The sequence below is a fragment of the Asparagus officinalis genome, chromosome 4 (assembly GCF_001876935.1).
Source record: "Asparagus officinalis chromosome 4, Aspof.V1, whole genome shotgun sequence".
In the NCBI taxonomy this organism is placed as follows: domain Eukaryota; kingdom Viridiplantae; phylum Streptophyta; class Magnoliopsida; order Asparagales; family Asparagaceae; genus Asparagus; species Asparagus officinalis.
Window position 1 is genome coordinate 129,490,186 of NC_033797.1, and position 14,585 is coordinate 129,504,770.

At 32.4% G+C, this 14,585-nt stretch overlaps 2 protein-coding genes and 1 long non-coding RNA gene across 13 annotated transcripts in view; 2 read left to right on the top strand and 1 right to left on the bottom strand.

Annotated features, from left to right (window-relative positions):
- The window catches only part of LOC109838553, a 12,394-nt gene extending 3,072 nt beyond the window's left edge, over positions 1–9,322 (bottom strand). The window contains exons 1-5 of one of the 3 annotated variants that reach the window (XR_002246587.1): positions 9,235–9,322; positions 9,114–9,156; positions 8,891–9,012; positions 1,498–1,549; positions 269–348 (exon numbers count right to left, since the gene is read on the bottom strand). This is a non-coding gene — a long non-coding RNA (uncharacterized LOC109838553). Of the gene's footprint in view, positions 1–267; positions 349–1,490; positions 1,550–8,890; positions 9,013–9,113; positions 9,157–9,234 lie in introns of those variants that run through there. The other 2 variants (XR_002246588.1, XR_002246586.1) reach the window with 2 other exon arrangements.
- The window catches only part of LOC109838551 (probable serine/threonine-protein kinase DDB_G0267514), a 13,731-nt gene extending 4,045 nt beyond the window's left edge, over positions 1–9,686 (top strand). For 2 of the 9 annotated variants that reach the window (XM_020406982.1, XM_020406983.1), the window contains exons 4-20: positions 100–222; positions 321–425; positions 590–685; positions 1,503–1,601; positions 2,874–3,039; positions 3,123–3,314; positions 3,592–3,632; positions 3,735–3,803; positions 3,879–3,979; positions 4,052–4,130; positions 4,221–4,319; positions 4,396–4,464; positions 5,312–5,361; positions 8,911–8,992; positions 9,071–9,165; positions 9,258–9,291; positions 9,332–9,686. In XM_020406982.1, the coding sequence (XP_020262571.1) occupies positions 100–222; positions 321–425; positions 590–685; positions 1,503–1,601; positions 2,874–3,039; positions 3,123–3,314; positions 3,592–3,632; positions 3,735–3,803; positions 3,879–3,979; positions 4,052–4,130; positions 4,221–4,319; positions 4,396–4,464; positions 5,312–5,361; positions 8,911–8,992; positions 9,071–9,165; positions 9,258–9,291; positions 9,332–9,433 (1,602 nt within the window). In that variant the 3' untranslated portion in view covers positions 9,434–9,686. Of the gene's footprint in view, positions 1–99; positions 223–320; positions 426–589; positions 686–1,502; positions 1,602–2,873; positions 3,040–3,122; positions 3,315–3,591; positions 3,633–3,734; positions 3,804–3,878; positions 3,980–4,051; positions 4,131–4,220; positions 4,320–4,395; positions 4,465–5,311; positions 5,362–8,893; positions 8,993–9,070; positions 9,166–9,257; positions 9,292–9,331 lie in introns of those variants that run through there. The other 7 variants (XM_020406984.1, XM_020406985.1, XM_020406986.1 and 4 more) reach the window with 7 other exon arrangements.
- Positions 12,151–14,585, top strand: part of LOC109839294 (protein IQ-DOMAIN 14-like) — a 7,826-nt gene continuing 5,391 nt past the window's right edge. Inside the window, exon 1 of the mRNA XM_020407723.1 lies at positions 12,151–12,221. Coding sequence (XP_020263312.1) covers positions 12,151–12,221 — 71 coding nt within the window. The remainder of the gene's footprint in view (positions 12,222–14,585) is intronic.

Below are 14,585 nucleotides of genomic sequence, written 5' to 3' on the forward strand. Positions count from 1 at the left end.
TAAAGTTTCATTTTTAAAACCTTAAGGGGATTTTTTTGTCAAATCATGCAAACCGTAGGGAGTTTTCAAGCACATCAGATGATATTTTCAGCTGAACAGGCTTCGAAGTTTTTACCTCGTATTCATGCATATAGTAATGATGAGATTAAAAACTCTTGGGAAAGATGTGGATTTGGTTTAGAGACAGAAAATTTACAATCAGAGAAGCCAAGGATAATGTCGGTAAGCTGCCAACACTTTTGTTTAGGAGTTGCGTTAGAAAATTTACCTTTATCTTTCGACTGACCATGGTTAAGCAAAGCCTTTGGATTCATTTCCAGGCATCAAGCACAATCTTCAAATTGCAATCTGGATTGAAGGCCATAGAGGAAAAGACATATAAGTACGAGGAGATCCTAGCAAAATTTAATCAACAGTCTAAAATTGTATGTAATGTTTCCCAGGACTGATTGATCTTATTGTTGTTCTGGCAGATAAGTACTATTTGTTTTAGAATTTAAAACATTTATATTTCTATAGCAGATTTATTAGACTCTTTTTTGCCTTTTCTATTTTTCTAGTAATCTGATGCTTTTTCTGAGAATGACAGGCTGCGAAAGTCTTCTCTAAGTTGCATCCCGGAAGAGATACCCCCAAATTCACTGAATCAGATAAAGGCGTTCAAAATAATTCAATAAATATCTTGGTATGAAGTTCAATTAAACAAGTATATTTGTTTCTCCGAACATGTGATTTTTGCATGTGCTATGTACTATCGCAGACAATTTACATACCAAAGTTAAAATATATTTCTTATCTCATATTACATTGAAGTTTAAGAGTACAGTAAACAGCGATCCATGGACTATTTGTGCAAAGATGATATATCTCAAAAGTTACTTATGCTTTCATTTTATGTAACATATCTGAGAATAGATGAGAACTAGATTTATTCTTTCGGGAGAGGGTATTGAACTATTGACAATTCAATTCAGTATTTCATTACACATTACCAAGCTGTGTTCACCTCTTGGATGTACCTCGTATGTATGCTGACACTTCCTTTTGCTAGTGAAGCATGTAAAGTGTAAGTTAAAATACATAAGAATGCTGTTTGTAAGTATTTGGAGATCTTGAGAAGAAATGATTAGCATGAACAAAGGCTAAAAGACAGTTCTGAGGCTCAGTGGCAGCATAATTTGAGTACTCACCCTCTACTTGGATACATATGTTAAATTTAGCATACCTACCATGCACTTTTTAGACTCATTCTACATTTCCCACACAATTCTTTGTTGACATCGCTTGTTTATCTACTTACTTTCATTTATTGACTTGTACAGAATCTATAATAAGTTCAGATATTTTTCAATATAACCTGTAAATTGCTACCCTATAGAAAATTGAGAGTTAATCATTTTGCAAAACTATAAAAATCTATGTAAGTTTTATAGGAAATTATTTATCAGTACAACTTATTTTTTACTATACATATTTGAACTATGTTTTACCTCTTACCGTAGAAGGAAGATTCACCACCACCAATTCCTCAAGGTGATTGCACGGGTTCCTGCAGAAATCGGAGTCATATGTCAAAGGAAAACTATTGTGAAGCTAAACAAGTATGTGTTTTGGCCTTGTACAATCACACTCAACATGTAGGTTTCAAATTTAAATTTTTTTTACTCAAACAATACAATCATAGAAATAATAATATTATCACTAGTATTTGTTACTTTTCATGCTTGTTTGGAACAAGCAGAGTCGTCCCTACAGTATTCATGTTAGACATGGATTATATGAGTTTCTTCATGTTGAACATAAAGTAAAATTCTTGGCTTCACTAATAATTTTCATCACTTCAGAAAGTGGATGCCAACAAAACTAAATATACTCAGAATGGATGTTACTTGATTTTACCAAATATAACAGTTAAAAACAAGATTTGAACTAGTGGATAGAGCTCGTCGTTTGGAATACATCACTAAAATGTGGAATAACAAAGCAATATTAGTCAGCCTATCTCCTAAGAAGGTGCCGCTGTCCAAACTTGTATATGTGTGCTTACAACAACAACGGCAACAACAATTAAAACAAAGTCTTTATTCCAAAATTTTTGGGGTAGGTTACATGAATCCTCTATAGAAGCAACCTCTGATTTCCTTCGAATGCGTTTGTTTCGTATCCCAACTTTCAGTATACACCCACGAGAGCATCCTAACATTCTCGTTTCTTCTATGCTCATTTTTTGTGTATGTTGTTTTTTAATTGTCCAACATTCTGCTCCATCAAACATTGTTGGCCTTATAACTGTTCCATAGAATTTTCTCTTAGATCTCATAGGTATTCTAAGATAACAAAAGACTCCAGAAGCACTTTTTCATTTTAACCATTCCGAATTGATTCGATGGACAACATCATCCTCAATGTGTGTGTATACTGTGTACTAATTTTTTTGCTCTTATAACTGTCCTATAGAGCTTATATGTGTGTATATGAGTGAAAACCTATTTTTAGAGACTAGTTTTATCTATAATTCACAATCAAAATCCAAACAGAGAAACAAGAGAGAAGGGCTTAATGGCTAATGAGGCAAAGTACTTTCATAACCCATCTTCTCCACCTTAAAAAGCCAACAATACCTACCAGAATCTTATCATGAGTTCATTCCAACCAAATATATCTCGAATGCCACATTCTTACTCTTCTAGAAAAATTCAATTATATAATTCTGTTGTGATAGATGACATGTTCCTAATTTCAGCCTCATGCTACTTTAATTGATGATTCTTTCGTACATGTTTTTGTTTGTGTAGGTTCCTGGACATGTTCCTATTTTCAGCCTCATGCTACTTTAATTGATGACTCTTTCTTACATGTTTTTGTTTGTGTAGGTTCCTGGACATGCAGAGCAATACTGTGCACCAAACTCCCTTACTATACCGAAAGATATAGCTAAGGATGAGATGAAAAGAAATTATAACGAATGCATACACTGTTCTGAAAGAGGCAATTCTCGAACTAAAACTAGGTTGTCTAACATAAAGAAGAACAACTGCAGTAAGCAGGAGGAATGCGACTGTGAATTGTTGGGAGAAATTGCAAGTTCCATATGTAATGAAAGGATTCGTTGCCTATTGTAGGTTTCCGAAAAAATGGGAAGAACAAAGCGGAACGTGCATCGAGAAACTTAGCAAATTGCTCGTCAAATACAGTAGAAACTGATGGTAGTAGTCAAACAGGTATTTCACTGGTTGGGAAAAAAGATCTCAACTTGATCACTAAATGTGACATTCGGTGGGAGGACCTTCGTGTAGGAGAGGAAGTGGGTCAAGGTAATAGATCTCAACTTGTTAACTAAATTTGAGTCTTGCCCCCCCGGGGGGGGGGGGGGTCTTTGTGGTGTCTCACTCAACCCCTTTGAACTCGAATTTTTTTCCTCCAGACCCCACTGCTATTGTTACCTGTTAATAATGAAATGACCAAAATGCCCTTTTAAAAAAATAACCCCCAAATTTCAATCACTTGGTTTTTATATGAAGTTCTCAAGCTACTAGATAATATGAAAGCCGAAAGACAAACTGATTAATTATCATGTTCTACTTTCTTCAGGTTCATATGCAGTTGTATACCGTGGAGTTTGGAATGGATCGGTATGATATTTTGAATCAAATATTCCTTTAGCTTTGAAGACTCACTTGAGGCACCAACAGAGAGTGGATAAAATGATAAACTTTTGGTTTCTTGTTTATCAGGATGTCGCAATTAAAGTCTACACAGGAAATGATTATCAAGAGGGGCTTCTCTTGGAATACAAAAAGGAGGTATTTAACTAGATAAAACCTCAATGTTAAAGGACATTGTAGCTTGATATTCGATAATTTGGATGCTTATTGCAGATTGCTATAATGAAAAGACTGAGACATCCAAATGTATTATTGTTCATGGGAGCAGTATACTCACGTGAACGGCATGCCATTGTAACAGAATTTTTACCCAGGTAATAAAAGATCAGCATAATCCTAAAAAAATTATTTTGATTTCATCTTATCATCTCATTCTCATCAAACAGGGGAAGTCTATTCAAAACATTGCACAAGAACAATCAGAAGTTGGACATGAAACGCCGGTTAAGGATGGCGCTTGATGTTGTAGGTCTCTTCAGTAAACATCTCAGCTTTTTTGTTTGAAATTATATCATTTTTTCCGAACATTATTAGAAGAGAATTATGTTGTTGCAGGCTAGAGGTATGAACTACTTGCATCGGAGAAATCCACCAATCGTACATAGGGACCTAAAATCATCAAATCTACTAGTTGACAAAAATTGGACTGTAAAGGTATGTGAACTTAGCGTTTAATCTTTTGCACTAGCGACAGCCTTTCTGTACATAAGGAGAAGCTGACGTTGTACAGGTTGGAGACTTTGGGCTGTCGTGTTTAAAGATCTCAACTGTATTGACAACAACATCTGGAAAAGGAACTGTAAGGGGCTTCTACATCACATTTTAGAGGATCATAATGCAAATTCCTTAAAAATTTAGGAGTTGAACATAGATTGTATGTGTTCCTCGCCTTCTAAAAACTCATCATCGGTTAGCATAGGGATTAAGGGAGTTTAATGTTGGTATATATCTAAAAATCATTCTCTAGCGAGTCCCAAATGACTAGGTTTACAGGTTTATTAAATTATTCCTAACCCCTTAAGCATGTTCTTCTTGTATTCACCTCTTCTTAAAGCTATGAACTGTGCTATATAAATCCAATTTGCAACAACTCATGAAGGGGTACATTCAAACACATCGACTTGCAAAGTTGTTATAGTCGTTATTACGTACATAAGGTTTCATTGCACATAGACACTACTTGACAGCCATGCTAATAAACGATCGATAAAGGTAATAAACTTTCTAAGAAAGATTTCAGAAGAAGCTACATCGACAACTACAGTGAGACGAGCAAATGTAAACCCTTCTCCTTTGCAACTTCGATCAGTTACAACTTTTATTATTGCATCTGTCTATCTAACTACTAAAGACACATCTTAAGAATATGTATTAGTGAATCATATCTGAGAATGCATTTATCTTGAACCTGTTGGGGTTTACTACAGGAAACCTTTTCTATCGTTCAGCTCTAAAATAAAAACTGGACAAAGATAAAACATATATCACTGTTTGTGAATTCTGAAAATACCATGTCAACATTGTACATGAACAGTGTTAGCAAGGGTGATTTTGATACTGTTTATGAATTCTGGAACTATGATTTCTCGACAAAAATATAGTACAACCGTAAGTTCTATATGCCTATATTGGGTTTATGTATACAGCCTCAGTGGATGGCGCCCGAGGTCCTTAGAGGCGACTGGTCTAACGAGAAGTAAGTTTTGTTTCGCATGAATTTGATTTCTTTAAATTGAAAATTGTCTCTTTATAGTTATAGTTATGATCTATAAATCTGTATAATTTGGTATTTATTTAAAATGTCATTTTGAATTCTACAGTTTCTCAATGTTAAGGGAAAATTGTGTCAAGACCCTAAAATCAAAAACTTCATGTGTTGCAGGCCCTTTGACTTTTTCCCATGTGTTTTAGCTCTTAAATTGAAGATCTATGTTCTACAGCCATTCTTTAGCAATTATTATCTGCCCACTAAACATAGAGAGAGAATAAAAAATAAAAAAAAAATCCTAAAATGCTCTTATCTCCTCTATTCTTTTATGTTAAGTTTAAAAGCAAGTTGAATTAGATTTAACATGAAAGTCTAATTTCATGTTAGGTTTAATTTAATTCATATTAAGTCTAATTTGATTCCTTTTAAGTCTAATTTAAATCATGTTATGTCTAATTCAACTTGTTTTAAGTCTAATTTAATTCATGTTAAGTCTAATTCAACTTATTTTAAGATCAATTTCATGTTAAGTCCAATTTAATTCATGTTAAGTCTAATTTAATTCTTTTTAAGTCTAATTTAAATCATGTTATGTCTAATTCAACTTGTTTTAAGTCTAATTTAATTGGACTTAACCTGAAATTAGACTTAAAAAAAGTTAAATTAGAGTTAACATGATTTAAATTAGACTTAAAAAAGAATTTAACATGATTAAAATTAGACTTAAAATAAGTTGAAATAGACTTAACATGATTCATATTAAGTCTAATTCAACTTGTTTTTAGACTTAAAATAAGTTGAATTAGATATAACATGATATAACTTAGACTTAAAAGGAATTAAATTGAACTTAAGATGAACCGAATTGGACTTAACATGAATCAAATTGGACTTAACATGACCCGAATTGAACTTAACATGAACCGTATTGGACTTAACATGAATTACATTGGACTTAACATGAACCGAATTGGACTTAACATATAATCCATGTTAAGTCTATTTTATTTTATTTTAAGTCTAATTTTATGTTAAGTCTAATTTAAACTAGACTTAAAATGATTTAAATTAGAATTAAAATAATTTAAATTAGACTTAAAAAGATTTAAACTAAACTTAACACGAACCAAACTGGACTTAGCATGAACTACTGGATTTAACACGAATCAAACTGGATTTAACACGAATCAAACTGGACTTAACATGAACTAAACTAGACTTAACACTAAACTGAATTAAAATTAGACTTAAAAGGAATTAAATTAGATTTAACATGAATCAAATTGGCCTTAACATGAAGTAAGATTGGACCTAACATGAAATTAGACTTAAAATAAGTTAAAATAGACTTAACATGATTCATGTTAAGTCTAATCCAACTTATTTTTAGACTTAAAATAAATTGAATTAGACATAACACGATTGAAATTAGACTTAAAAGAAATTAAATTAGACTTAACATGAATCAAACTGGACGTAATATGAATCAAATTAGACTTAACATAAAATTAGACTGAAAACATGTTAAATTAGACTTAACATGATTCATGTTAACTCTAATTTAACTTATTTTTAAACCTAAAACAAGTTGAATTAGACTTAACATGATTTAAATTAGACTTAAAAGAAATTAAATTAGACAACATGAATCAAATTGGACTTAACATGATAGATCTGGAGAAAACGAAGAGGGAGGAGGAAATGAGGGTATTTTGGGCTTTTATGTTTGTTTCTCTCTCTCTTTGTGCTTAGTTAGCATGATAATTACATGAAAAATGACTGCAGCACATAATATGACATTTCTTAGGGCTGAACCACATGGGGAAAAAGTGGAGGGGTTGCAGCACATGAATGTTTTACTTTTGAGGACTTGACACAATTTTTCCCCAATATTAATATAGAACCAGTTGAACCACCAAGTGTAGGAAATGGCAAAACATAACATAGCGTGTGTAATAACACATGTTACAAATGATTTAAGTCTTTAAACAAACGTTTGATAAGCAAATGAATCGAATATATAGAGACGATCATATTTGATTATTCTAAATACTAATATTATTTGATTTTTCTTAAATGCTCCCACATAAGTTGAACGAATAATAATGGATATATGATACAGCAACCACCCCTAACTATAATAATGGATATATGATACAGCAACCACCCCTAACTTTTACTTCTCACATCCTTTAATTTCTTAGTAAAGAAAGTAAGAAACTAAATTAAACTAAACCAAATAAAATTTACAAAAATGCTATAAAAAGGCATAAATGTCAAAAAAAGTAATCCCTAACTATGTACGATTATCAGATAACCTCCCATAACTTTTAAAATAAAAAAATAATAATAAAACCCTTAACTTTAGGGGTTGTCGAAAAACCTCGCTTAACTGTTAGATTTTAACAGAAAACCCCCCTTTAGACCAAGTGCAATGGCAAGGCAACTCAAAAATTATTACATCCAATAGCAAGGCAAATTGAAAGGCAAATGAAAAAGTTGGAGAGAGAAAGACAATGGAAGGCAAATTTTGCCTTTGTGTTAAATTTCTTGTTGGGCCCCGCGTGTCATAAAGTTTTTACAATTATTCTCACCTTGTTTTTAAATGACTGTTTTGATCAATAATTACTCGAAATTAATTTTTTATTTTTTCACCACTATTTATTATTTTTCAAGATCTATTAATAGAGCTTGAGTTTGTGTTATTTGGACAAAGCAAATAAAACTTAATTTTTTACTTAATTATCATGATTGAGTGATGTGGAGGAAAGATAAAGTGAAAAACTTTTTGAAAAATTAGTTGTTGTGGAATTGAAAGGCAATTGAAAAAGGCAAGTGATGTGGAGGGAGAATAAAGTGAGGTGGAAGGAGAGAGAAAGACAATTTTTGCCTTGCCATTGAAGATGGTATGCACTAACCTCATTTTTCCCCAAGGGTGGAGGGGATGTCTTTTCGGTGAAAATTGTAGGGGGGTTGGGTTGGGGGAGGGAATCTTAAAGTTAAAGGGTCTTCCTAATAACCTCTCAATTTAAGTTGATTTTACTGATTTTGAAGAGAATGGGAGGTGGTTATCTTATGATCGTCCAAAGCTAAGGGCTTTTTTTTCTGATATTAAGCTACGGAAAACAAAACAAAATAAAATAAAATAAAGAACAAATTTTTACTGTAGACTCAAACCAACTTTTAATTACCAAAATCGATCTTTTTTTTTAATTATCAAAATCGACCAATTTTATGTCACGTAAGTTTAATCACATTTCCTAATTAGTCGAGGTTGACAACCCGACTATTTAGGGTATTAAAATTTGAGTTTAAAGCTTCTAATTGGGGTTTAACAACCTTCTAAACAGTCGGGATTGACAATCCCAGCTAATTAAAAAATGAGATTAAGCTTACGTGGCATAAAGTAGGTCAATTTTAGTAATTAAAAAAAATGGGTCGATTTTGATAATTAAAAGTTGGTTTGAGTCTACAATGGAAAATTTTTTATAAAATGAAAAAAATAAAGTAGGCTTACCAGAGATGGGTCTTTTTCAGGTCAGACGTGTTCAGCTTCGGCGTCGTTTTGTGGGAGCTCATGACCGAATCCGTCCCCTGGAGCCAGCTCAGCCCTCTCCAGGTCAGTTATTTTGCTGTTTGCTGTTTGTTTTCAGACATGGGATTTGTAAGCTTTACTCTCTTTTTCTATCTTTGGAAGGTAATTGGGGTCGTCGGGATCATGGACCGGAGGCTAGACTTACCTCCAAACATGGACCCTCGAGTCTCCTCCATCATCTGCGATTGCTGGGACAGGTAGAAAAAAAATTTTAAAAAAAATTTAAGTTGGGGGTTTTACCAATTTTCCAACGAAATGGTTTTTACTGTTTTTCATTTGGGCGGTGAAGCGATCCAAGGAGGCGACCGTCGTTCGAGCAGTTGGTGGGGAGAATGGGGGAGTTGATAACGGCGGGGGGGGCTGGTGGGGAGAATGGGGGAGTTGATAACGGCGGTGACGCCTGCTCTCGCTCACCGGAGGTCGGAGCACCCGACTGGGGGGTCTGCAGCGCTAGATGATTGTTGAGGGGCTGGAAATGGGAAGGGGTTGAGAAAAATGGGTGTAGGCGGAGTATGGAAATGTGAGGTAAGGGGGCAAAGGGGAAACAATTTCTTCTTTTGAATATACCTTTCTCTGTATTATTTAGGGTTTTTCTTCCCTTCCATTTTAATTCAGAAGATAAACAATTACTACTGACTAACGGGTTAAGGCGCAAAATCTGGATTCAGTTTGAAGTTCATACAGCTCAAAATAAAAACTCAACTAGTCCTTGAGTAGATTTCTCAGATTTCTGGATTTTGATTCTTTGTGATTGCTGTTCTCAGTTGAATTACTGCTGCTAGCTTAAAAATCTTCGGGTTTTTCTTCAATATTTGTGAGCTAACCCCAACAGACTGTGATGAAGTCCTCTAAAATGTTATTCTTTTGAATTGGTAGTTCTCTCATCCCTTAGACCATCTCCAACCCATTGCACCAAAATGGTGCAAATTTTGCATCAAAATGGTGCAAAAGTCACATCAAACAGTAATACATCTCCAACCCATTGCACTATTTTTTACACCAAAAAAAAAATATTCTTAGTATATTCTCACTTTATTCCCTTTTATCTATTTTTATATTAATTGAGAGGTAAAAACAAATATTTAAAAAAAAATTAAAAAAGTGAACAGTAATGGGGCGGATGAACAGTGCGACGTCATATTTGGTACAGCACTGTTCATTTGCACCAAAATGAAGCAGAAAATGAGGCTGGATTGGAGAAGGAACAGTGCAACAAAAAGCACTGTTTGCACCAAAATGGGGCTGGGTTGGAGATGCCCTTAAAGACTACCAGGTTCTTTTTGGAAAATTTTAAAAGTTTACAAGCTGAAGAGCTTTAGAGCATCTCCAAGGGGCCGGAAAAATCCGGCCCCTTAGCTAAATTAAGGGAGATTTAAGGGAGATGTGGTCCAAGGGATCGGAAAAAAAACCCTTCAGAGCATCTCCAAGGGATCCCTTAGATGTCCCTTAATTTAGGAGAAACTTTGAGGAAGGGGTTGGTTCTCCTCCAATGGTTTCCCCTTAAAAGTCTCCTACCCCTTAATTAATTATGTTTAGTTTTTTAATTTTACAGATTATGATTTAATTAAATATGTGGTTTATTTATAAATGAATAAATAATTAAATATTAATAACTAAATATAATTAATTAATTAATTTAAATTATAGCCAAGAGGCTAGAACCCTCTTGCCTTAGATTTATTTCATGCTTATAGAATAGATTTATTTTCTTGAAATTAATTCTTATAATTTTATTTTGTAGTTTAGATTTTTGTAATTTATTTTGTAGTTAGATTTTAATTTCTTAATTGTGTTAAAAGTTAAATATTATTTTAAATTTAAATTCATATTATTTTTATATTAATTTAACAAACAACCTATACTTAATAAAAAATATTAATAAAAAATTATAATAAAAATTATATAAGGGGTACATTTTAAAAAATATTAATTAAATTAAATTAACTATACATTACTTAATTATATTATTTTAAACTAACTATACATTAACTAAAATTAATAACTATAAATTAAATCTAAAATAAAATATATTAATAAAAAAAGGTTAAGGGACTTTAACCTTCCCCTTAATTTGAGGAGGAAGCTAAGGGACATGGGTTGAAGGAGGATTTTTCCGGCCCCTTGGAACCCATTCCCCTTAAAAATCCCCAAATTTAGCTAAGGGGCCGGATTTTTCCGGCCCCTTGGAGATGCTCTCACCCCATGTCCCTTAACTTCCTCACCAAATTAAGGGGAAGGGAAGGTTAAAGTCCCTTAACCTTCCCCTTATAATTTTATATTAATATATATGTTTTTAGAATTAATTTTACATGTTTATGCCGCATCAAGTTTTTGGCGCCGTTGCCGGGGAAGGTGCTTAAGTAGGTTTTAATTATGGGAGGCTCTGCCTAACATGGTGGTGCACTTGCAACCGTGTTATAAGATTTGTTACGGGCATGTTTTATTACGGGGAAGGCGCCGTTAACCAAGTGTTATAAGATTTGTTACGGGCATGTTTTATTGATTTCTAGGGTAGTTGGGAGGATCACAATATGTTTTTAGAATTAATTTATAGTTAATTAAATTTAGTTAATGTATAGTTAATTTAAAATAATATAAATAAGTTAATATATAGTTAATTCAATTTGATTAATATTTTGTTCTAAATTAATTATCTGTTAAATTTTAATATGAATAATTAATTTAATGATTATATAAGGTAATTTCTTAATTTAAATTAATTAATTAATCATTTTTAGTTATTAATATTTAATTATTTATTCATTTATAAATAAACCACATATTTAATTAAATCCTAATCTATAAAATAAAAAAACTAAATATAATTAATTAAGGGGTATGGGACTTTTAAGGGGGAACCATTGGAGAAGAACCAACCCCTCCCTTAAAGTTCCCCCTAGATTAAGGGACCTTTGGCCGAGCCACCTATGGGTGGCTCGGCTTAAGCCGAGCCCCCTTAGGCGTTGTTCCGTCGTTTTCTGTTTTTGGTTCTATCCGTGATTCGGTTCTGTGATTGATTTATCCAGACTTGACTCATTGACCTGATTTGGCAGTAAGTCGGATTCCTGATTTGGCAGTAACTCCACTTCTGAGTTCGAGTCCGAAAAGAACCAACCCCTCCCTTAAAGTTCCCCCTAGATTAAGGGACATCCAAGGGATCCCTTGGAGATGCTCTTAGTTCAATGTCAAAATTAAGCTTTTTAGTTGGGTTTTGGATATCCATTTTATTGCATTTTAGTGGGAATGATTTAAGGTATGTTCTGGATTTCCGTTGACCGAGTGATTCTATTTTTCAGGTCTAAATTGAAAATGGGCTCTGTACGGAAGAATATTTATAGAAAAATTTCCCAATGACTCAAAATATGAACTCCTCCTATTGCATAATGAGCTGGTTATTATTAATGATGGTCAGGTCATTATGCAATAGGAGAGAGACATCTCACATGTCCTCCCTATTGATCCTATATTTTGGGTCTCTGTAGCAAAGCTCTACTTTTCCGAATTTTATCACTACGGTAAAAAGAAGCAACTTTAGGTAAGTGTAATTTGGCACCGTGCAATAAATTTTCATGGAAATTTTGACATTAAGGGTTTGTTTGGTTCGTTTCCCATATATTGGGAAATACAATTCCATGTAAAGAAACTCAAGTTTCGGGTTTTTTAAACTTTTCCAAGAAATATATTGTTTAGGTTTGGTTCACACATAAAACATGATGGGAAAACAATGTACACCATTTTCTTGTGTTTAGTTGGTATAAAAAAAGGAGAAACTTTTGTTAGTTAGACATTTTTTACTTTTCTTGTGTTTAGTTGATATTGAAGTGTGTAAGAAAAAAGTATATACGGACATCATGATAAGTTTACCATTCACTAAAAATAAATTTATTTTTGATCATTATGAGAGTTAATCTTAGTAAAATAAAAGTGCGAATGTAACATGAAAAAGTATTAAATACTGAATTCACTATAAATATCTGTTTGACATAAAAAATCATAAGAAATCTGTAATAACATGATTAATTGTTATGAATTACGTACCTGATTTGATATGGAATGTACATGTTTGACATGAAAAAAATCACACAAAGCCTGTTTGACATGAAAAAAAATCAATCGAAACATGTAATAACCTGATTATTCATAATTTTATGAAATACGTACCTGAATTTAGCGAAAATTTCATATGAAACCTGTAAAAAACCAATAAACAACCTGATTAGTCATAAATATGTGTATGACATGGAAAATCGCATCAAACCTGAAAATACCAAACATGTACTTAATGGAGACTGAGTAGTTGAGTCAACTACAAAAAACAAAACCAGTTAGATTTCAAAGCCATGAGCGCTTCAAAACCATGGGCAATACCAGTAGAATATTTATTGATCTAAATAAATATTGTTAGATTCAACATCGATCTAACCACCAAGTAAACGTATCAGTTCATAAACATCTATAAAACGTAATGTTTGCATATCAAATTCTAACCAGGAAAAAAATATGAGTAAGAAAAGTAAAGATAATAATTTCATTTATTAATTAATATCTTATAATAATATATTATATTAATTTCATTTATTATATTTTAAGAAATTGTATCACATTGTTATAAAATGTATGATAATACATATTATGTTAGATTATATTATATGAAATTGTATTATACTATTAAATATAAATATTAGTTAATGTAATGTATTAACTTTTATAATATAAATATAATAATTTTGTATTAATTAAGCAATATAATATAATAAGCATAATGTATGATACTATATTTATAATATAATTAATACTAAATTATGAAGGCTTTTAGTATATTAGATAAACTATTTTATATAATATGTTATATAATAATATAAAATAATATTATAATACATGCATGAAAAGTGTCAAAGTAGTTTTGACAAAATGAACTCAACATTGTGTTTTGAAAATGCTTTTAGGGGCTGTTTGGTTCGTTTCCTTGATATAGAGAAATGAAATTCCATGTAAAGAAACATAAGTTTTGAGTTTTCCAAACTTTTCCAAGAAATATATTGTTTTGCTTTGGTTCGCACATAAAAAATGGTGGGAAACCAATGTATTTATTTTTCTTGTGTTTGGTTCGCATAGAAAAAAAAGGAAAACTTTTGTAAACAAAGCAGAGAAAGAAAAAAAATCTGACGTGGCAGAGTTTTTATCAAATTTCACTTGGTTGGGGAAGGAAATCGGAGAGGGAAAAAAATCTTAGTTGGCGGCGATTTCAGCAGAGTTTTCCCTCTTCCATTCGAGCGAACCAAAGCGGCACAAAGAAATGGACGGAAACAAAAACGCTGATGTGGAGGGCTAAAAATCTGACGTGGAGGGGTTTTCTGAGTTTTCCACCCCTTATAATAGCGAACCAAACAGTCCCTTAGAGAAAAAATACCATGGTGTTGTGTTTTTTCTTATACAAACACTACAAAAGAATCACCATGGTATCCAAACCCAACCCATAACTGTTGATCAAAACTTCGGTCTTGAAATCCTTATGTCTTGTATTGACATGTTGATTCTTCTATCTTCAAAGACGGATGTAATAGTGCTTTAGGAGATAGTTGCACACTTAAATATATGACAATTGAAATTTAATTTA